This window comes from Malaclemys terrapin, chromosome 12, assembly GCF_027887155.1.
Source record: "Malaclemys terrapin pileata isolate rMalTer1 chromosome 12, rMalTer1.hap1, whole genome shotgun sequence".
NCBI classification, from domain to species: Eukaryota; Metazoa; Chordata; order Testudines; family Emydidae; genus Malaclemys; species Malaclemys terrapin.
Window position 1 is genome coordinate 43,795,087 of NC_071516.1, and position 22,414 is coordinate 43,817,500.

Here is a 22,414-nt window from a genome sequence, read left to right on the forward strand (position 1 = left end):
TTAAGTCCCTCCAACCTATAAAAACTCTGTTCCTCCCCACTTCTGCCGTCATTTATCATTATCTTTCTTTTTGATGCCTAGCACTGAGTGCACTGTTCCAGGTGCCCCGTGGAATCAGATAGAATCAGACTCCCAGCACGACCACCTTTTTCTTTTGTTTATCCCACCAAAAACTGCATTGGCTGTTTTGGACACCATAAGTATCTCTATACTGGGGGGGAAAATGTCCCACAACAGCAAGCTTCAAAGATTCAGTTAACTGACTCAAACTCACGGGTCTAGGGGCAGAAAATAGCAGTGCAGACATTCCCATTCAGGCTGGAGCCAGGCTCTGAGATCCTTTCACTTCACCAGGTTTTAAATCTGGTCCTCCAGCCCAACCGGGATTGTCTACACTGCTACGCATAGCCCAGTCAGATGAGCCCAAATCAATTGACCTAGGCACTGAGACTCGTCACTAATGGGAGTTTTTTTGCAATGTAGACATACCCCATATAACATTGTAAATACATGTTCATTGACTGTGCCAATATAGTCTGGATTGATTTATAAGTAGGCTTGGAAGAATTACAGTTTTATCAATAAAAGTCAGTAAATGTTAAGTATCAGAGGGGTAGCCGTGTAAGTCTGGATCTGTAAAAAGCAACAGAGAGTCCTGTGGCACCTTTAAGACTAACAGATGTATTGGAGCATAAGCTTTCGTGGCTGAATGCCCACTTCATCAGATGCACATAAGTGGGCATTCATCCACGAAAGCTTATGCTCCAATACATCTGTTAGTCTTAAAGGTGCCACAGGACTCTCAGTAAATATGAATTTCACCATAGACACCAAAACCAACAAAAAATATTTCCATTGAGAATAATCAAAATATGCAGCTAGGCAAAGTAAGAAAAATGCTACTTGAGAACTTAGTTGAGCTTTGATTTAAGGATATTTACTTCGTATATTTTGACGTGATATTGACAATTTGCATTTTAACCGTTACAAACCTTAAATTTTTTCAATCTCAATGTCATGAAACAAGTACTGTCTGTCCCCCCCACACACACATTCTGTGATCCCCTCCCAATAATTTCCTGCAACTGTGAAAATTTAAATAGATAAAATGCAAGGAAAAATGCTTAAAACATAAATTTTTGGAATTGTTAAAATATAAATTGGTAATACTAATGTTTAAAAAATAACTTTGCTATTATCTGGTGAAGGTATAAAAATAAAAATTGAATTCTGCCATGTCTAAAGATAAGGATTCTACTTCCCATAATTGAGGGCGTAATTTGAAAACAGCCCTACTAATTCTCTGCTGATGTAAGCTGACAAAGTTTCATAGAAGGTAAAAATGTACAGTAGCAGAGAATTTGATCCAATGGGTTTCTCTAGCTGTAAATGAGGCTGAATCATTTTGAAGAGCAAATAAGTTTGGGAAAATTTCAATCAACTCTAGGACATAGCATGAACATTAAATATGCAAAATGTATTTAAATAAATTGAGAATAATATGTCACTAATACTTTCTCCTTGTATCTGAATGACCTTAGAAAAGCACTATTCTATGCACTAGTTCTAGAATCCGGAATCTTTTCTGAAGAAGAATAAGCACATATATTGTTCTCTTTTCTTCTTTTCTACCCTCACCTGGTTTTATCTTGCATTTCTCTCCACACAGCAGGAAATGTCCAACCAAAGCACCGTGACCGAGTTCCTTCTCCTGAGATTCTCTGATGTTCGGGAGCTGCAGATTTTGCACTTTGTGCTGTTCCTGGTGATTTACCTGGCAGCCCTGATGGGCAATCTTCTCATCATCACAGCCGTAGCCAGTGACCACCATCTTCACAGCCCCATGTATTTCTTCCTGGGCAACTTGTCCTTCCTCAATGTTTGCTACATCTCTGTCACCGTCCCCAAGTCCATGGTGAACTCCCTAACCAACACCAGACTGATCTCTTTCTCTGGCTGTGTTTCCCAAGTTTATTTTGGTATCTTCTTTGCCTTTTCAGAGTTGGTCCTTCTCGCAGCGATGGCATATGACCACTACGTTGCAATCTGGCATCCTTTGCGTTACAGGGTCATCATGACCAGGGGGGCATGTGCACAGATGGCAGCTGGTTCCTGGATCAGCAGCTGTATCTATTCATTGCTCCACACTGCTAATACCTTCCTATTACCTTTCTGTGGGTCCAATGTTGTTGATCAGTTCTTCTGCGATATCCCACAGCTACTGAAAATCTCTTGTGCTGATACAAGTGCTAATGAAATAGTGGATATTGTATGCAGTGCTGTTGTGGGGTTATTTTTCTTAATTTCCATATTGGTGTCCTATATTCACATCCTTTCTGCTGTGCTGAGAATCCCCTCTGCACAGGGCAGGTATAAAGCCTTCTCCACTTGTCTGCCACATCTAGTTGTGTTTTCGTTGTTTATCTGCACTGGAATATATACGTACCTAAGGCCGGGATCAGAATCTTCCCCATATCAGGGCATTCTGGCTACTATGTTGTATTCTGTGGTTACCCCAGTAATAAATCCACTCATTTACAGCCTGAGAAACAAGGAGATAAAAGAAGCTCTGGGCAAAATTTCAAGCAAGATATTTTTCACCAAGAGTTTTTTTACTTCTTAATATAGGTTAATATTCCCTCCTCAGTCCAGGTTCTCATATTCATAAATGGATGGCGGGATTCCCTTTAGCTGCAGAGATGCTCATAAATTCACTATTGCTGTGGTTTTCAAACTGTGGGTTGGGACCCTAAAGTGGGTTGTGATCCCAATTTAATGGGGTCACCAGGGCTGACTTAGACTTGCTGGGGTCCAGGGCTGAAGCCCGAGCTCCACCGCCCGAGCAGCAGTAGAAGCCTTAGGCAGAGGGGCTCAGGTTATAGGCCTTTGACTGGGGCTGAAACCCTTGGGCTTTGGACCCCCTGCCCTGGGTGGAGAGGCTTGGGCAGGCTCAGGCTTCGTTCCCCTCTCTGGGGTTGTGTAGTAATCGTTGTCATAAGGGGGTCATGGTGCAACGAAGTTTTTGAATCTCTGCATTACAGGACAGTGCTAAGATACTGTAATGATGGGTGTATAATGAAAACTCATGTACCGCAGAACACAATTCTGAGAGTTTTCACTACATGGTCAAATTAGTAATGTGTCTCTAAGCAGTGTTTAAACATGGTGCGTGGGACAGATATGGCAAATCCCGGAAATATCCCTGGGGAAAAAATGGACTGGATTAAGTTTTAAAGACTTTGGAGTCCATTGTAATGAATGCAAAGTTTGTCTTATATTTGTATGTATCCTAGCTAGCAAGGAGATGGGATGTGAACCCTGGGAAGGGTTATGAATTTCAAAGGACTCTAGTGAACAATGAGCCAGACAAAAATGGACTTTGGGACAAACAGTGTTAAGTGGTTTGCTGAGGGAATTTCTAGGGCAAGGTGAATACAAATTCCTATCTCTGCTTATGCAAAAACCCAGCCTACACATGCAAATACAAAGTAATGCACATTGGAAAACAGAATACCAAGTATACATGTAAAATGATCGAATAAAAATTAGCTGTTGCTACTCCAGATCTCAGAGTCATTGTGGATAGCTTTCAGAAAATATCCACTCAATATGCAGCAGCAGTCAAAAAAGCTAAAAGAATGTTGGGAATATTTATGAAAGTGATAGATGAAAAGACAGAAAATATCATATTGCCGCTATATAAATCCATGGTAGGCCCACATCTTGAATACTGCGTGCAGATGTGGTCATCGCATATTAAAAAGATACATTGGAATTGGAAATACTACAGAAAAGGAAAAGAAAAAAGTTTAGGAGTATGGAACAGTTTCCGTAGGAGGAGAGATTAATAAGACTGGGATTTCTCAGCTTGGAAAAGAGATGACTAAGGAGGGATATGATAGAGGTCTATTAAATCATGACTGGTGTTGAGAAAGAAAATAAGGAAGTGTTATTTATGTCTTCTCATAACAAAGAACTAGGGGTCACCAAATGAATTAATAGGCAGCAGGTTTTAAACAATAATAAATGAAGTATTTCTTCACACAAGGCACAGACAACCTGTGGAACTCCTTGCCAGAGGATACAGTGACAGCCAAGACTATAACAGCATTTAAAAAAGAACTTGGTACGTTCATGGAGGATAGGTCCATCAAGGTCTATTGGCCAGAATGGGTAAGGATGGTGTCCCTAGCCTCTGTTTGTCAGAAACTGGGAATGGGTGACAGGGGATAGATCACTCAATGATTGCTGTTTTGCTCATTCCCTCTGAATGTCCTGGCATTGGCCACTGGAGGAAGACAGTATACTGGGCTTGATGGACCATTGGTCTGAGCCAGTAGGTCCATTCTTATGTTCTTATGTATGTACACCCTGAAGGACCATTGTTTGCTGATCACCTGTTACATGACACTTAGTTTAAAAGGCAAGTCTGTCTAAAGAAAAGAATAAACTATTCATGGTGGTTCTGAATCTGAGACAATTATGAACATGTAACCAAAGGGAAAAACCAGCTGTGGGTTTGAAGGACTCATCCCTACCAGAGCCTGAAGTGGAGGTGGGATAAGCTTTGCTAAGGTTTTTAGCATGTGTGTAAATTCTTTCATTGTTTCTGAAATGTTTTCTCTGCAATGCTTTCACCTTAAGAATAAATGTGCTTGCTTAGAAAGACTTTGTGGTAACTTATAACTGCAGGCTATTGTGCTGTTCACAGCCTTAAAAGAGAAATCAAAGTCCAGACGCTGGCCAGTTTCAGTTTTCTGGGAATGTCATAGGGTAGGCAAGGAGCTGTGCAACATGGAAAAACTCCAGTCAGGAGGGAGAGAGAGCATCTGCTCAAGAGACGTGATGGCTAGGAGTTGGGAGTGGCTGCCCTCAAGGAACTACGGAGGGGGAATACAGAGTCAATTACCCTAAACTGTGACATATATCTATCCTGTAAAGAATTGGTGAAACTAGGCTGATGACAAGCACCTTTGTTAACCCATTGATTGATTTTTTGGACAGGTTTATTCCCTGGAGGGCTTTTTTGCCATGACCTTCCACTATGTAACATTTCAACTATTCAGATAATATACATTCTACTAGCAGTCCACCAGACAGCAGAAGCCTGTACAGCATCGTTTGACAGCCGTCTTTATTTTTTCTCTCTAGTGCTTATGGGGAGAAGACTTCATGACCCCTTCTTACTTCAAAATCTTTGGGTGTAAACATGCAACCTGATCCTCCCACTCCCATCTCCCATCCAGTTTGAAGGGCTTGTGTATGGTGTCCCATTGTCCCCCATGGGGATGGCTGCCCCTAAATGAGTTGAACTTCTCCCTGCCATGGAAATATTACACACAGCAATTATTTCAACCAAAAGCAGAAATAAGGCTGGGATACTTCGCTGTGAAGTCGCTCTCCACCATGCACTGCTTTTAACAGCAGAGAAGGTTAGCAAGGAAGATTATTCAAACCTCCCCATAGGCTAAATTCCTCTCTCTGCCCCACCTCCCCAGCAGTCAGGGCCCAGGAACTCTGATAGCCTGAACTGAGGCAAATAGGAGGGATATTGATTCCCCACTCCACTGGGGTGGCCTGTTTTCCCCCACACACTCAGCCAAGGAGAGCAGATTTCCTCTCCCACCCAGCTCAGGGTCCCTTACCTTTCTGCAGGACATAAGGGAGTCAGAAAATGTGAGAAGAAGTCTCACCTCCTTCCTGTCTGTAGTTACCTTTGTCATCTCCCAAGTAGCTGTCATACACTTTACAAGGACATTTCCCACTAGGGTGGCCAGATGTCCCGATTTTATAGGGACAGTCCCAATTTTGGGGTCTTTTTCTTATATAGGCTCCTATTACCCTCCACCCCCTCTCCCAATTGTTCACATTTGCTGCCTGGTCACCTATTTCCCACCCTGGGGTAGGTGCTGTAGATTTGGCAGTACACTGCAGTTGCCCCAGCATCCCTATTATTGCATGGAGACACTGCCCACACCATGCTGTGTACTGCTGCCTGATCTGTGATTAGGATAGGCCGCAGAGAAATGTATTCCTGATCATGCAAACTGTGCAGTCACATGCACCCTTTATCTTGTACTGTGTGATGCAGTTCTCTCTACTTCACCTTCTAATGAAGAAAGTTCTGTAAGATTCTTAGCCGTGTCTCAGCCGTCGTTCATTTGGGATTTGTGTCATCAGAATGGGCCATGTTCTCAAATTCCTTACATCTCCATAAATCCATATTATTCCACTGGCCTCACTGACTTCATTGGAATGATACTGGGGATCTGGGGAACTCGCCATTGATTTCAGAGGATCTACATTGCTTTACCCAAGCTGGAGATCTGGTCCATTGATTTCAGATGATCTGCACTTACAGCTGTGCACAGATACAAAATTTATATCCATGGGTGCGGATATCCACAGATATAAAGCTGACCTCTGCAGCACTGCAGGGCTCTAGTGACAATGAGCCACACCAGCAGGGTCATGGCCAGCAACCGGACCAGAAACTGCAGCAGCATGTCAGACCACTCTCAGGAGCCAGCGCCCAGCCCAGGCAGCTCCTCCGCTGTGGCTGTACTGCCCCCAGCATGGGCCACTGGGGCAGGCACCAGGCTCACCGGCAGCTGTCCCTGCTCATGCTAATGTATGCATCAATCTTCCCCCTCCCAGCCAGCAGTTGTACACCACTATTAAATGACCTCCAGAAGTGGACCACCATGGAGAAAATCTTGCTTATCACGGAGTTGAATTTTTTCCATTGACCGCAGGAAAAGAGTCTGAGATATAGGTCCTTGTATTAGAGGCCTAATATGAGACAGGACCTGCTCACAGAATCTGGCAAGAACAGGGCTAATATTGCAGAAATATACATTTTAGAAGTGCTAGTCACAGAGTACTTATGCAAACACATTTTGATATTAAGTGGTACCAGAACATTCTGATATTAAGGATGATACAAAAAAATTCCCCAAGGATAACACACTGACCCCTCCTGAAAGATAAGGTCAGGATAACAGTATGTAATACAAATGTTTTAATTAAACCAACATGTACAAGATAATGAATAATAACTAGCCATGTTAGGGGGAAGTAACTACAATAACTATGTCACGGGGCCAGTATTATCATGTTTGTATCGGAGTATAAAGATGTATTTCAGAGAGAGTATTTTTGTTTGGCCTTAGGGAGGAATGGAACATCCCACTGTTCACTGTTGTTATGAGTATACATGTATTAGTGTTCCAGTGGATAACGCAGAATACTAGTACCATGCTTTGTTGACAATAAACCAGGCTTAATGCCTTTGTCCCTTAATGGATCTTGTGGTCATTAGGTGGTTCACTCGAGGTCTGACATGCCAGCTGTTTGCACTGGGCTATGGGGACACACAAAGGAAACACACATGCAGCCAAACACCTATAAACATCTAATCAGACTGGTGACCCTCACATGCAGCCAAAAACACACACGCAGACAAACATTTAACCACAGCCATGACCTACAGCATTAGGCAGTGATGCTGGTGTTACTTGTCTCACTCTGGACACACTCAGGATCCATCATGCTGTATTGTGGGGAAGCCTCTGCACTGGCTGTTCATAGATTTGTAAATTTTAAAGCAGGAAGGAACCATTATATTAAGTAGACACACCTCCCATATAACACAGGCCTACCTATATTGAGTATAGGTAACTCAGGGCCCAATCTAATTCACATTCAAATCAAAGAGAGTTTTACCATTGACCCCATCTGTGACAAAGCTGTCCCAGAGAAAGGGAATAGATCCCTTACATTCCATGACCTGTGATCACAATGTTCCCTTCTGGCCTTGGAATAGATAGATCGATAGATATGATTTTTAAGCCAATGTGAATACTTTTGGGAGGAGACATTTTTGAATATTTGGCCCTGGCAATGCTGCCTTATTTTCCAACAAGAAAAGGTTTAATTTGATTTTTTTGGGACCAGCCCCAGTTATCGAATTGTTTTTATTCTTGCTTACAAGGCAGATTCCTCCTTTGTCCTTGTTTCTGAGCTCTGCAGGCCTCCAGGGAATAACAGCCCTGGTACACGTCAGAGAAATCACCTGAATAAATCTCCTTAGCAAGGCACCAGTGGCTCACTGTTAGGAAGGTTTGGCTTGGGTACCCACCATATCAAAAGGGGATCTTGTCTTAAGTGGTGACTCCAGAGCACTGGTAGGATGGGAATTGCTTGCTTTGATTGAGAAAAAGGTGAACTATAATCAACATTATTAACCAATTCTAAGTGGCTGCATTGTGAGTCAGTCTCCCTTTCCCAGTCATCAGTAATTCTTTGGTCGCAGACTTAGGAGGGCAGGAAGATATAGGAATGCATGTATTTCAATGTCTTATTTTCATTTTACAGTTTTATACCATCTGAAAGAATACTGGCATCTCAGCTTGGGATTCCAGCAGGTAAGCTTCCTAGCACGAAACTGAACATGATTCTGATTTCAGCACCAGCAAATGTAAATCTTGAATTTATTTCTGCACTGACATCCAGATCTGTCTTTCTATCAATATTCTTTTAGTGGGATAATTTACCAAGGTATATGTTGATGTCCTTTGCTGTCTGATTCAAGAAGATGGTGTTGCGTTATGTAAAAGTCAAAGCAGGATAGATAGATAGATAGATAGATAGATAGATAGATAGATAGATAGATAGATAGATAGATAGATAGCTTCTTATGGGGATGGATGGATGGATGGATGGATGATTTACATAATGGCATAGAGAGTACACATAAAATTTGGAGATGATACAAAGCTGGGAGGGGTTGGAAGTGCTTTGGAGGAAAGGATTATAATTCAAAATTATCTGGACAAATTGGAGAAATGGTCTGAAGTAAATAGGATGAAATTCAATAAGGGGAAATGCAAAGTACTCCACTTAGGAAGGAACAATCAATTGCACTGTGATGGGGCAAGGCCAGATGGCTACAGTAAAGTAGTGAGGAACAGGTATGTTAGCCCCAGACTAAACAAATCCCTGGTACCATGGTAACCAAATGACAGTTGCTCCAGGTTAATCAAGACACCTGGGACCATTTTAGATCCTTCTAGAAGGTAGTGGAGATAGCTAGATTGATTGGGACACCTGAAGCCAATCAAGGACTGGCTAGAACTAGTTAAAAGCCTCCCAGTTAGTCAGTGTGAGGTGGGTGTCAGGAGCTATAGGAGGGTGCTGTGCTGTGCTGTGCTGTGCTGTGCTGTGCTGTGCTGTGCTGTGCTGTGCTGTGCTGTGCTGTGCTGTGCTGTGCTGTGCTGTGCTGTGCTGTGCTGTGCTGTGCTGTGCTGTGCTGTGCTGTGCTGTGCTGTGCTGTGCTAGAAATGAAGTACTATGAATCCATATCAGATGCAAGGAAGGAGGCCCTGAGGTAATTGTGAAGAAGATATTGAGTGGGGGGCTGCTGTGGGGAAGTAGCCCAGGGAATTGTACATGTTCTATTTCCTAAAAGTCAGCTTCCATAGCTGCTAATTTTAGGGTCCCTGGGCTGGAGCCCAGAGTAGAGGGTGGGCCTGGGCTCCCCCCTTCCCTCCCTGATTAATCACTGATACTGGGAGACAACAGAGACTGTGTGAGGGAGGGTTGTTTCTCCTTACCTCCCTTGCCTGCTTATGATGAAAATGGCTCAGTAGACTGTGACCCTTGCCTCTAGAGAGAGAAGGGCTATGTGGAGGGTCACATTGAGCCTCTGAGGCTAGCAAAATCCATCAGGAAATGCAGGACCCACAGAGTCAAGGACAGAACTTTGTCACAGCACACATACAAAATGGGAAATGACTGCCTAGGAAGGAGTACTGTGGAAAGGGAATGGGGGTCATGGTGGACCACAAGCTAAATATGAGTCAACAGTGTAACACTGTTTCAAAAAAAGCGAACATCATTCTGGGATGTATTAGTGGGAGTGTTATAAGCAAGACATGAGAAGTAATTCTTCCACTCTACTCTGAGCTTATTAGGCCTCAACTGGACTATTGTGTCCAGTTCTGGGCACCACATTTCAGGAAAGATATGGACAAATTGGAGAAAGTCCAGAGAAGAGCAAAAAAAATGATTAAAGGTCTAGTAAACATGATCTATGAGGGAAGATTTAAAAAAATGGGTCTGTTTAGTCTGGAAACTGAAAGGGGATATGATAACAGTCTTCAGCTAAATAAAAAATTGTTACAAGAAGGAGAGTGAAAAAGTGTTCTTCTACAACCTCTAAGGATAGGACAAGATGCAAAGGACTTAAATTGCAGCAAGGGAGGTTTAGGTTGGACTTTAGGAAAAACTTCCTAATTGTCAGCGTGGTTAAGCACTGGAATAAATTGCCTGGGGAGGTTGTGGAATCTCCATCATTGGAGATTTTTAAGAGCAGGTTAGACAAACACCTGTCAGGGATGGTCTCAATAATACTTAGTCCTGCCATGAGTGCAGGGACTGGACTAGAAGACTTCTCAAGGTTCCTTCCAGTCCTATGATTCTATGACAGAATAAGCTTTCCTTGCAGTTAAGTCCCTCCAACCTATAAAAACTCTGTTCCTCCCCACTTCTGCCTTCATTTATCATTATTTTTCTGTTTGATGCCTAGCACTGGGTGTTGTGTTCCAGGTGCCCCATGGAATTAGATAGAATGGGACTCATATCACCACCACCTTTTTCTTATGTTCATTCCACTAAAAACAGCATTGGCTTTTTTGGACACCAGGAGTACGTCTATACAGCAAAAGAAGAAAAAAATATCCCACAGCTGCAAGCTTCAAAGATTCAGTCAATTGATTCGGGCTCATGGGTCTCAGGCTATGGGGCTAAAAATAGCAAAGCAGACATTCCAGTTCAGACTGGAGCCGGGCTCTGAGAACCTTTCACTTCACTGGGTTTTAGAATTGGTCCTCCAGGCCATCCGGGAATGTCTACACTGCTCTTTTTAGCCAGTGGTACGAGCCCAAGTCAGTTGATGTAGGCTCTGAGACTCGCAGCTAATGGGTGCTCTTTGGCAGTATAGACAAACCCCAAATAACATTGTAAATACATGTGCATTGACTGTGCAGTTTTACCAGAGAATAACAAGTGCATTGTCTTTTTTGCGGCAGAGGGAAGAAGGTTTCTTATATTCTGGGCATGTCATTTTCAAGCACAGGATAAGGAGCTCCTATCCGGGTGGTTTATGGACTAGGAAGTGAGTTTGGATGTGATACGTATTGGAGAAATAAAGAAAGAAAGCATTAAACGTTTCATGAAATACATTTCAAAGGGACACAGGGAGTTAAACACCTTGAAGTCAATGGGAGTTAGGTCCCTAGCTCCCTTAGGCAACTTTGAAAACCCCAGTTGAAGTTGTTAAGGATGTGTACAGGTGAAGATGGATGGATAGGGGGCTGATGAATGGGAGGGGAAGGATAGAAAAGTTATCCTCATTTGACAGATTCAGTAAATCAGTAAATTGTTCCTCAGGATTAAGGCTAAAATGTTCAAAGATGCCTAAAGGATTTGCACATCCAGCTTCCACTCATTTAATGGAAATTGGGCATCAAGGTCCCTTAGGCAGCTTTAAAATATCTCAGCCTATGTGTCCAGGTGCTGAGCAGGGAACAGAATGAGAGATTATTCTATTCACATTTGACTGCTTTCTTCAGGGCACATGCAAGTCTATTTTTGCCTGGCTGACAGAACAATTCCAGTTTTCATTTACAGTAAATCTTAAAGCACAAATTTCTTAGGAGATCCAATTCAACAGAAATTGCATCTAAAAGAGGCAATTCTCATTCTAATTCTCTTTCATGGGTGTCATTGATGGCACAATCACAGGACAGTATTCCTTTCCAGATCTCACTGAAGGAAGAATTCTAAAGAAATGTGGTTCCACATGTACTGTATATAAAAATTATGATTCCTTTTTTTTCCATGTCCTCTGTATTGAATTATAAGCAGGCTTGGAAGAATTAGAGATTTCCTGGTAAATATCAGTACATATTAATTTTACCATACACACACAAACCAATAAAACATATTTCCATTGATGATAATCAAAAGATAGAGCTAGGCAAAATAAGAAAAATGCTACTTGAGAACTTAGTAGAGTTTTAATTAAAGGCTATTTAATTTGTATATTTTGATATGATAACAATTTGTATTTTAATGGTTACAAACCTTGCATTTTTTGAATCTCAATGTCCTTAAAAAAGCATTGTCTGTCCTCCCCATTGTATGATACCCTCCCAATTATTTCCTGCAACTGTGAACATTTCAATAAATAAAATGGAAGGGGAAAATCCTTAAAACTCATAAATGTTTGCAACTGTGAAAATATAAATTGGTAATACTAATGTTTAAAAATTAGCATTGATATTGTATGGTGAAGTTACACAAATAAATATTGAATTCTGCCAACTCTAATGATAAGGATTTTACTTGCCATAATTGAGGGTGTAATTGGAAAACAGCCAGAGAAATTCTCCACTGCTGTAAGCTGACAGTTTTATAGAAGGTAAAAATTTACAGTAGCAGAGCATTTGACACAATGGGTTTCTCTAGATGTAAATGAGGCTGAATCATTTTGAAGAGCAAAAAGTTTGGGAAAATTGCAAGCCGCTCTAGGAGATATTATGAACATTAAATACACAAAAAGTATCTGAATAAAAGTTTCATTGAGAATAATTTGTTGCCAGTACTTTCTCCTAAGATCTGTCTGACCTTAGAGAAGAAGGAAACCCTTCTCATTAGTTCTAGGAACCAGACTTATTTTCTACAGAAGAATAAGTACATATATTGTCTGCTTTTCTGCCTTCACCATGGCTTTTTACCCTTGCATTTCTCTCCACACAGCAGGAAATGACCAACCAAAGCACTGTGACTGAGTTCTTTCTCCAGGGATTCTCTGATGTTCGGGAGCTGCAGATTTTACACTTCTTGGTGTTTCTAGTGATTTACCTGGCAGCCCTGATGGGCAATCTTCTCATCATCACAGCCATAGCCCTCGACCACCACCTTCACACCCCCATGTATTTCTTCTTGGGCAACTTGTCCTTCCTAGATGTTTGCTACATCTCTGTCACCGTCCCCAAGTCCATGGTGAACTCCTTAAACAACACCAGGCTGATCTCTTTCTCTGGCTGTGCTGCCCAACTCTATTTTGGCATCACCTTTGCCTTTGCAGAGGTGACCCTTCTCACAGCAATGGCGTACGACCGCTATGTTGCTATCTGCCATCCTTTGCGTTACAGGGTCATCATGACCAGAGGGGCATGTGCACAGATGGCAGCTGGTTCCTGGATCAGCAGCTGTATCTATTCATTGTGCCACACTGCTAATACCTTCCTATTACCTTTCTGTCAGTCCAATGTTGTTGATCAGTTCTTCTGCGATATTCCACAGCTACTGAAACTCTCTTGTGCTGATACAAGCGCTAATGAAATTGTGGTTATTGTATTAAGTGCTTTGGTGGGTTTATTTTTCTTCATTTCAATATTTGTGTCCTACATTCACATCTTTTCTTCTGTGCTGAGAATCCCCTCTGCACAGGGCAGGTATAAAGCCTTCTCCACTTGTCTGCCACACCTAGTTGTGTTTTCATTGTTTATCAGCACTGGAATATATACGTACCTAAGGCCAGGATCAGCATCTTCTCCATATCAGGGCATGTTAGCTGCTGTGTTGTATACTGTGGTTTCTCCAATAATAAATCCACTCATCTACAGCCTGAGAAACCAGGAGATAAAAGAAGCTCTGGGCAAAATTTTAAGCAAAACGTTTTTCACCAAGAGCCTTTTTATTTCTTAATATAGGTTAATATTCCCTCCCCACTCCAGGGCCTCATATTCCTAATTGAACAGCAGAGATGTTCACTAATGCACAACAGGATGGCACTAAGGTACTGTGATGATGGGTGCATTATGAAAACTCGTGTAAACAGAACACAGTTCTGGGAGGCTTCACTATAGTCCAAATCAATTATGTGTTTCTAAGTGGTCTTTAAACATTGTGCATGGAAGAGATATGGTATTGGCTGCTGATCACCTATTACGTGATGCTAAGATTAAAGGCACAAGCTATCTAAAGGAAAGAATGAACTATTCATGGTTGATCTTGTTCTGAATCTGAGATAATTATGAACTTGTAACCAAAGGGAAAAAACAGCTGTGGGTTTTGAAGGTTTTGTCACCTACCGGAGCCCGAGATTGGAGTTGGGGTGATCTCTAGTAAGCTTTTTAGCATGTGTTTAAATTCTTTCATTGTTTTCCATAAGTTTTCCCTGTAATGCTTTCACCTTAAGAATAAATGTGCTTGCTTAGAAGGACCTGTGTGGTAACTTATCACTACAGCCTATTACACTAAACACTACCTTAGAAGAGAAAGCAAAGTGCAGATGTTGGCCTGTTTAAGCTTTCTAGGAATATGACGGTGTAGACAAGGGGCTGTGTAGCCTGGAAAAAACCCAGTAAGGAGGGAGAGAGATGCATGTCACTGGTCTAAAGAGTTGATGCCTGAGGATACAAGGGACCATGGAGAGGGAATACAGAGTCAGTTACACTGAACTGTGACATTTATCTATCCTGTTAAAAATGGGTGGAAACAGGATGCTTGACAAGCATCGGAGAGGAACCCAGTGATTTATTTCCTGGACAAGTTTATTCCCTAGATGACCCTTTTGCCATGACCCTCCAGAATTTCACATTTCAACTATTCAGAAAATAAACATTCTGCTACAGGCCACCATGCATCAGGTGTCCTGTTTAATTTTTCTCCCTAGTACTTATGGGGAGGCGATTTCATGTACCCTTCTTAGCTCAAAACCTTTGAGTGTAAACATGCAATCTGATCCGCCCACTCCAAGCTCCCATCCAGTTTTTAGGGTGTGTATGTGGTGTCCCAGAGTCCCTCAAAGGGATGGCTACCCCATCAATGGGTTGAACTTCTCCCCACCCTGGAAATATTACACAAAGCAATTTTTTGGACCAAACGCAGAAATAATGCAGAGATGCCTCCTTGTGAAGTAACTCTCAACCATGCACTGCTTTTATGGGCCATGTTCTCAAATTGCTTAAATCTCCATAATTCCATTTTAGAACGCTTGCTTTACTGACTTCAATGGAACTATACTGGAAATCTGTTTTCGGGCATTTGCAAACCCACACAGAGGAGGAGGTGCTGGGGCCCCTTTTAATCCAGTAGCCTAATACTTAGAACATACCTCTAAAATGTGGGTGTTGCACTGCCTGGATTGGTTCATGAATGTAGGTGCCCACCTCAGGGCACACTGTCAAAAACAGGGCAGACACCCCAAACTGTTGGTGTCTTCTGTCATTAGTTTTCACCAACCCAGAAACAAATATGAACTCCTGGATCACTATAACAGTTTTAACTTGGAGTTACAGACATTGCCCTTAGACTCTCCAGTCTATCTTGCCACCCAAGCAAGCTAGACTTCATGATAAATGATCACTTACACCAAAAATCACAAAATATTCAGGTAGCTTCCAGTCCCAAGAGGCCAGTCACTTACCCCAGATCATTTGCTACTCTAGCTCTTACACCAAACAAACAAACAAACAAAAAAAGCCTGTAGCCAATCCTGTAATAAACTATCTAAAGGTTTATTAACTAGGCAAAAGAAATAAGAGAGTTATTTACAGGTTAAAGCAAGCAAACATGTACACACAAATGAGTTACCATCTATGATTCCTAAAGATGACAGAGATGTAGTAATCTGGCAATTCAAAATGTCTTTCAGGGCAGATCCAGGAGTAATCCCTGGGGATAGCTGCCTTAGTTTCATATCTCTGGCTCTCAAACAGCAAAGAGATGACAAAATTTTGTGACCCTGCTTTATCTTTTACATTTGGCCTTCCAGTCCACCAGAGGAGCTCCCTGGCATGTAGCATTTCCAAGGTATGGTAGAGCCGTTCACTGGTCCTTGGTATTGCAATGTTCCTTAATGGTCCATTTAATCTTGATAGGCCTCCTGAATGGGCAGGGGGAGATGATTCACGTGCCTGGGTTCACAAATTCAGAGCAAACTTTTACATAGTTAAAAAGCAAAATTTATGTATTTCCTAATAGAATGGGATACAGACATTACAAGTGAGATTAATGCATGCAGCAATTTACACACATTTCATAGAGACTGAACACTAAATTCATTCTTATACAACTAAGAACTATTTTGAACAAAACTGACATACATGTGAACTGGTTTGGTTTCCAGCTCTGAGTTTGTCAGTTCTTAGCTTAGACTATGGCCTTGCTCAGAAGTGGCACTTGGTTTGCCAGCCTCACAGTGGGAGACCCTTGTCTAATCTGTTATGAAGCAATGCCATGCACCTACATTTCCTAGAGTGGTGTCCTAATCCATGGACTACAGTATTTGAAGGTGGCTTTCAATCTTCCCTGTTGGAGCTGTTCCACTTTGTAGGCTAATTATATTTTCATTGGCATGGAGACTAGAACCAAAGGCTCCATCTTTCTAGCTGACTGTCCAAACAATCAGTGCAACCTGTCATTCTTACCCTGGTCTGATGAATATGTCATCAGTTCTACAAGGTGGAATAACTCTAGAGAGATTCAGAGGACTCTGTGTCTGCATACCTCTATCCCTTCAAGCTTACCCTCTGTGTGGAAGACCTAGGTTTCAGTCTGCACTCTGCCTGATTTTAGAGATGTGGTTTGAACGTCGACCTCCCACATCCCAGCTGAATGCTCTAACTACCGGTCTATAGGGTATTCTCAGGTGGAGGTCTACCCTGCTGAAGTTGTTCCACTTTGCATTAAATATTTAAATAACTATTGGGCCAGAGAGAAAGAAGGAATGACTCAAGGCGCAGATGACACACACATGGGTTCTCACACATTTGACCACATAGTTACATACACACACATACATAACTGACTTACCTAAATATCAAAGAGACTGGAACCAGACAGATAGCTAGAGAATCAGCGAGGGCTGAGGAAAATAGACTAACAACTATTGTAAGTTAACATTCAAGGCTGATGAGATTTAGGCACCTATGTCATTTTTACACATGGGACTTAGACTCCTAAATTAAATAGACACTCTTGAACATTTTACTCTCATTGTTTAGAAAAGAGCACTTTGTGGTTTCTGCAATGAGCTACATCTAATCTGAATTACTGACCAAGAAAAAAGGAGAGAGAGAGGGAGAGAGAAACAGCATGATCTCTCTCTCTCTCTCTCTCTCTCCATCATTTGCATATACTTGTTTGTACACATATTTCCCTATACAACTCCTCATATCAATGACTGAATTTATCCAAAGTAAACAAGGGTAAATGTCATGAAAGTCTCTGGGCCTAACATAGCATTCATATATATATGGGTTTGTAAATTTGATATTGGATAAAAATTAGAAAACAGGTTCTGAGAAATTTTGGTCCCATTTACACCAGTGAAATTTTAGTGTCAGTTTTTGAGAGGCATACAATTAAAAACAAATACATAAATCATTACAATAAGTGAACAACAATAAGAGAAATATCCTAGATGGACAAACAGACAGAACTTAAATGCAGGAGACTGTAATTATTAGTACCACATCTCTTTCTACTGATTGCATCCACCACCACTTCATTTTCTTCTTCTGCATGTTTTTTCTCCTCCAATTTTAGAGTGAATAAGTTTGATTAGAGTTTCAAAAAATTTGATCAAAGTGGGTCAGATTTTTTCCCTTGGAAAATTTCAAATTTTTTATCAAAAAAAAAAAATATATATATATATATAGTTTTTCAGCAAATGAGAAACAAAACAAAAAAAAAAATGACCAAAACCAACTAACCAACCAACCAAAGAAATATTTGGGGAGGATTTGGATTCCTGGTTAAAAAATGGAAAATTTGCAAGGAAAGCAGACTCTTTACGTGAAAATTTCTTTTTGTAAAAAAACATTTTTGAGATAATTTTGTTGACCGGTGCTAAAAGAAACACCAGACAAACTGAGGCAAAAAGCAGGAGTAGAATGGTGCTGAGCTCTTTGAGGGAACTCCTGGGAGTCCTATTCTGAGCCCAAACCAGCAGAAAGCATCCCAGAAGGAGAAGTGATGGACAATAGAAGCAAGTCTCTAGCTCATTTGTGTACCACAGTCTTAATTACGAGGAACCAGTTTGCAAGAATCTTTTTGAATGGCAAAGGCAGATGCTGATCCAGATTGTGATCCCAATTCTGGGGTCACATTCAGATCCACAAGTTTCAGTCCAGAGTCATTCATCTCAAAATCATGGCTGTCCCCAGGAAGATAATATCCTGCCAAAGGTTCTCCTTAGAGCTCCTTTCATTTCATTGTTCCTCAGGCTGTAGACAACTGGGTTTAACAACGGTGTGAGGATGGTGTAGCAGAGAGACAAGAATTTGCTGGTACTGGGTGAACTACTGGACTTGGGCTGGAAGTAGGTGAGGCCAGCCGTGCTGAAGAGCAAGACCACCACAGTAAGATGTGAGGAGCAAGTAGAGAAGGTTTTACGCCGTCCCTCAGCAGATGGCATCTTCAGGATTGTGGACAAGATGCAGATGTAGGACCAAAGTATCAGTGCAAATGGGATCACGACAAATAATACAGTTGAGGTAAGGGCTTCAATTTCAATCATGTAGGTGTTTCCACAGACCAGCTCTAGTACAGGTGGAGCATCGCAGAAGAAATGGTCAATCTCATTAGACGGGCAGAAGGGGAGATTAAATACCCACGTGACATGCATTAGTGTCACAAGGCTGCTGCTTAGCCATGCAATGCCCACAAGCTGCATGCAAACACCTTTGTTCATAATGGCAGTATACGACAGGGGGCGGCATATGGCCACATATCGGTCATATGCCATTAGGGCCAGCAGACAGCACTCTGTGCCCCCTAGGGAGATGAGGAAATACATCTGTGCAGCACAGCTGGAAAATGAGATCGTTTTCTCCCCAGTGAGGAGGTTGATCAGCATTTCGGGGATGGTAACCGAGGTGTAGCAGATCTCCAGGAAGGACAAGTTCCGGAGAAAAAAATACATGGGGGTGTGAAGGGCTGGGTCAGCCAATGTTATAAGAACGATGAGAGCATTCCCTAGCAGGATGATCATGTACGTAATTAGGACCAACACAAAGAGCAAAACTGGAAGGTTAGAGAGACCAGAAAATCCCAAGAGGATGAACTCAATTGCAGTGGATTGGTTTCTTCCTTTCATGTCATCAGGATGTTTCACCTCCTAAGGAAGTGAAGAGACACTCAGACCCCATGGTGGTGGGAAACCTTATAAAATAGACAGTTATGAAGCACCATGACCCTGGATAGATTATTGGCTGCAGGAATTAGACCTAAGACCTCTGGAACTTAACATATGAACCTCTACTGTCTATGCTAAAAAAGCCATCTCTGTTAGCCAATGCCCATCAACCTCTATGTGGCCCAGTCACCAGCAGAGGGGGACACAGCTCCACACTCAGTGTGCATGGGTTACAGATAGATGAGCTAATACCGGGATAGATGGATACTTAGATTATTGAAGGGAGGAAAAGTACTTTCTTCAGTCTGAATATAGATGGCCTCATTTATTTCAAGTATATGGGCCTAATTCTTCTATCATTTACACCTCATGTCAATAAAGAATAACTCTGTTAAAGTCCATGGTGCTAATTCTGATCTCCTCAGGAGTAACTTCATCCAAATTACTAGAGTGGCCCTTGTATAAACTCAATTGAGGGGGCAGCAAACTCAGGACTTGGGCATAAGGTGACCCAAAAAAAAAGGTTTAGAAGGAAAAAGTCAGTGCAATTTGCACCAATTGGTCATGGTAGCCTTTGTGGCAAAATGACAGTAACTCACATGCAAGAGGAGGTGTTGGAGAAAAACAGCGGAAAGGAAGGAGTAAAAATCCCCTTCTGCCTGTTTGGCAGGTATATCACTCTCAAATCTGCCTTCAGTTCCACCCGTGTATATCCAGAATCACTATTGATCCAAGTTCAGAGGAGTGATTCTACATTGTTAGTAGTGTAAATTAGAGCTTGGTGAAATTTTTCAGACAAATAGTTTATTCACTGAAAACCACAGACTGAAGTTCATGCAGAGTTCTCCAAATAGTTTTCATGGAACCAGAACAGTGGAAAAATTTCGGCAATGTCAAATAGAAATGTTTAATTTTGTTTTGATCTAGAACTTTGTGTTTCATTTTTCAGGGCAAAGTAAAGTAAAGAATTCACAAAATACCAAGGGGAGGTGATGGTGGTTACTTCTTTATAAACTTTACCCCAGTGGTTAAGGGACTTATGCGCAATGTGCAAGACCCACATTTAATTCCCCAGTGTGCCTGAAGTGAAGAAGGGATTTGAAGTTGGGATACTGGAGGAGAGCCCTAACCACTGGGCTGTGGGGGAGCTCTCTCTCTCAAACTTTCCTCTTGAATCTGTTCTGTTTTGTGTAATCCATTGCAGCAAAGGGAGTGTGATCCTTGGTCGCCCCTCACCCAAGTAACCACTAGGCTACAGCGTCATTTGCATTCTCTGTCTCAATTGGCCTTGCAGGGTGCTATGTAGTTTGTGCATAGGGCAGTGTGCTCCCATCCCCTTTTAAGAATGGGAGAAGCACCAGATACCATCCCAGGACAGGGAAGGGTCGGAGACCCAAGACATGAGGCTCTCAGAAAAGGCACGAGATGCAGCTAGCACTGTAACTGTGAAACTCACACACATTAGTTAGTGTATGAAGTGTTGTGGTAGCTGTGTTGGTCCCAGGATATTTGAGAGAAAAGGTGGGTGAGGTTCAACAGAAGATGATTCACCTATGTTGTCTCTCAAACATTAATTAGTTCATTCAACCACCCTGTAGCACGGGGGAAGGGGCAACATGTTTCCCTCTGTTTCCCACTCCATTTTAAATCAAGACTGGATGTTTTTATAAAATCTCTGTTCTATGAATTATTTTGGGAAAGTTCTCTGGCCTGTGTTCTGCAGGAGGTCAGATTAGATGATCACAATGCTTCCTTCTGGTCTTGGCATCTATGAATCTATGAACTGAGACATGAAGAGATTCATCCAGGTCTGTAAAGTTATTCCAATGTCTTACTGGCTTTTATTTTTAAAGGGACAACACATGGCTTTCAGTTACCTAAACTCCTTTGACAATCCCAGCTTGGATGGATGCATACATTATGTGACGAAGAGTAACACTGAAAATAGTCTAATGCCATTCTATCTACTAACAAGATACCACCAAATGGAATGTTGTGTTCTGATTCTGCTATCCCCATCTCAAAAGAGGATACAATAGAAATAGAGGGAGTTCAGATCTGGACAATAACAAGGATTACAAGAATGGAACAATTTAAAATAATACACATTGGAAAACATAATCCCAACTATACATATAAAATGATGGGGTCTAAATTTGCTGTTACCACTCAAGAAAGAGAGCTTGGAGACATTGTGGATAGTTCTCTGAAAACATCCATTCAATGTGCAGCGGCAGTCAAAAAAGTGAACAGATTGTTGGGAATCATTAAGAAAGGGATAGATAATAAGATAGAAAATATCATATTGCCTCTATATAAAACCATGCTATGCCCCCATCTTGAATACTGCATGCAGATCTCGTCACCCGATCTCAAATATATATATATATATATATATATATATATATATATATATATATATATATATATATATATACACATACTGAAATTGGAAAAGGTCTATAAAATCATGACTAGTGTGGAGAAAGTAAATAAGGAAGTGTTATTTGCTCTTTCACATAACACAAGAACAAGAGGTCACCAAATGAAATTAATAGGCAGCAGGTTTAAAACAAACAAAAGAAAGTATTTCTTCACACAACACACAGTCAACCTGTGGAACTCTTTGCCACAGAATGTTCTTAAGGCCAAAACTATAACAGGGTTCAAAAAGAACTTGATAAGGGATGGAAAACCATGCTCTGAAGTGTCCCTAGCCTCTGTTTGCTGGAAGCTGGGAATGGGCGACCGGGGATGGATTACTTGATGATTACCTGTTCTGTTCATTCCCTCTGAAGCACCTTGTATTGGTCACTGTGGGAAGACAGGGTACTGGGCTAGATGAACCATTCGTCTGATGCAGTATGGCCATTCTTATGTTCTTATGTAACAATGCAAAGATGAGAAGCTTGCCAGAAACAAAAGAGCTGGCTGGGGAAATATTTTCCCTCATGGACAATTTTGATGAAACTGAAAGTGTTTTCTCTTTTCTTCAACATTTTTGAAGTGTTTTGAATTTTCATTGAAAAAAACACAATCTCCAATTTTTGTTTTGATTTGTTTTGTTTTTGGTTGTCAAACATAATTTTAAAAAATAACACTTTGGAGATTATCTCTTTTTCAATGAAAATATGTTTATTTTATTTTATTTTTAGGAAATGGATTATTTTGGTGAAAATTTCCACTAAAAATATAGAATGA

At 41.4% G+C, this 22,414-nt stretch overlaps 3 protein-coding genes across 3 annotated transcripts; 2 read left to right on the forward strand and 1 right to left on the reverse strand.

Moving 5' to 3' along the window:
* Positions 1 to 1,675: 1,675 nt before the first annotated feature.
* Positions 1,676 to 2,623, forward strand: LOC128846103 (olfactory receptor 14C36-like). The gene has a single exon (XM_054045175.1). It carries the CDS (start codon positions 1,676 to 1,678, stop codon positions 2,621 to 2,623), a length of 948 nt encoding a protein of 315 aa, XP_053901150.1.
* Positions 2,624 to 12,828: 10,205 nt separating this feature from the next.
* Positions 12,829 to 13,776, forward strand: LOC128846104 (olfactory receptor 14A16-like). The gene has a single exon (XM_054045176.1). It carries the CDS (start codon positions 12,829 to 12,831, stop codon positions 13,774 to 13,776), a length of 948 nt encoding a protein of 315 aa, XP_053901151.1.
* Positions 13,777 to 15,662: 1,886 nt separating this feature from the next.
* On the reverse strand, positions 15,663 to 19,186 carry LOC128846105 (olfactory receptor 10A3-like). Its single transcript, XM_054045177.1, has 2 exons — positions 18,267 to 19,186; positions 15,663 to 15,876 (listed from the first exon to the last, which is right to left on the reverse strand). The coding sequence occupies exons 1-2, from the start codon at positions 19,172 to 19,174 to the stop codon at positions 15,663 to 15,665; spliced, it is 1,122 nt and encodes a 373-aa protein (XP_053901152.1). The 5' UTR covers positions 19,175 to 19,186.
* Positions 19,187 to 22,414: the final 3,228 nt, after the last annotated feature.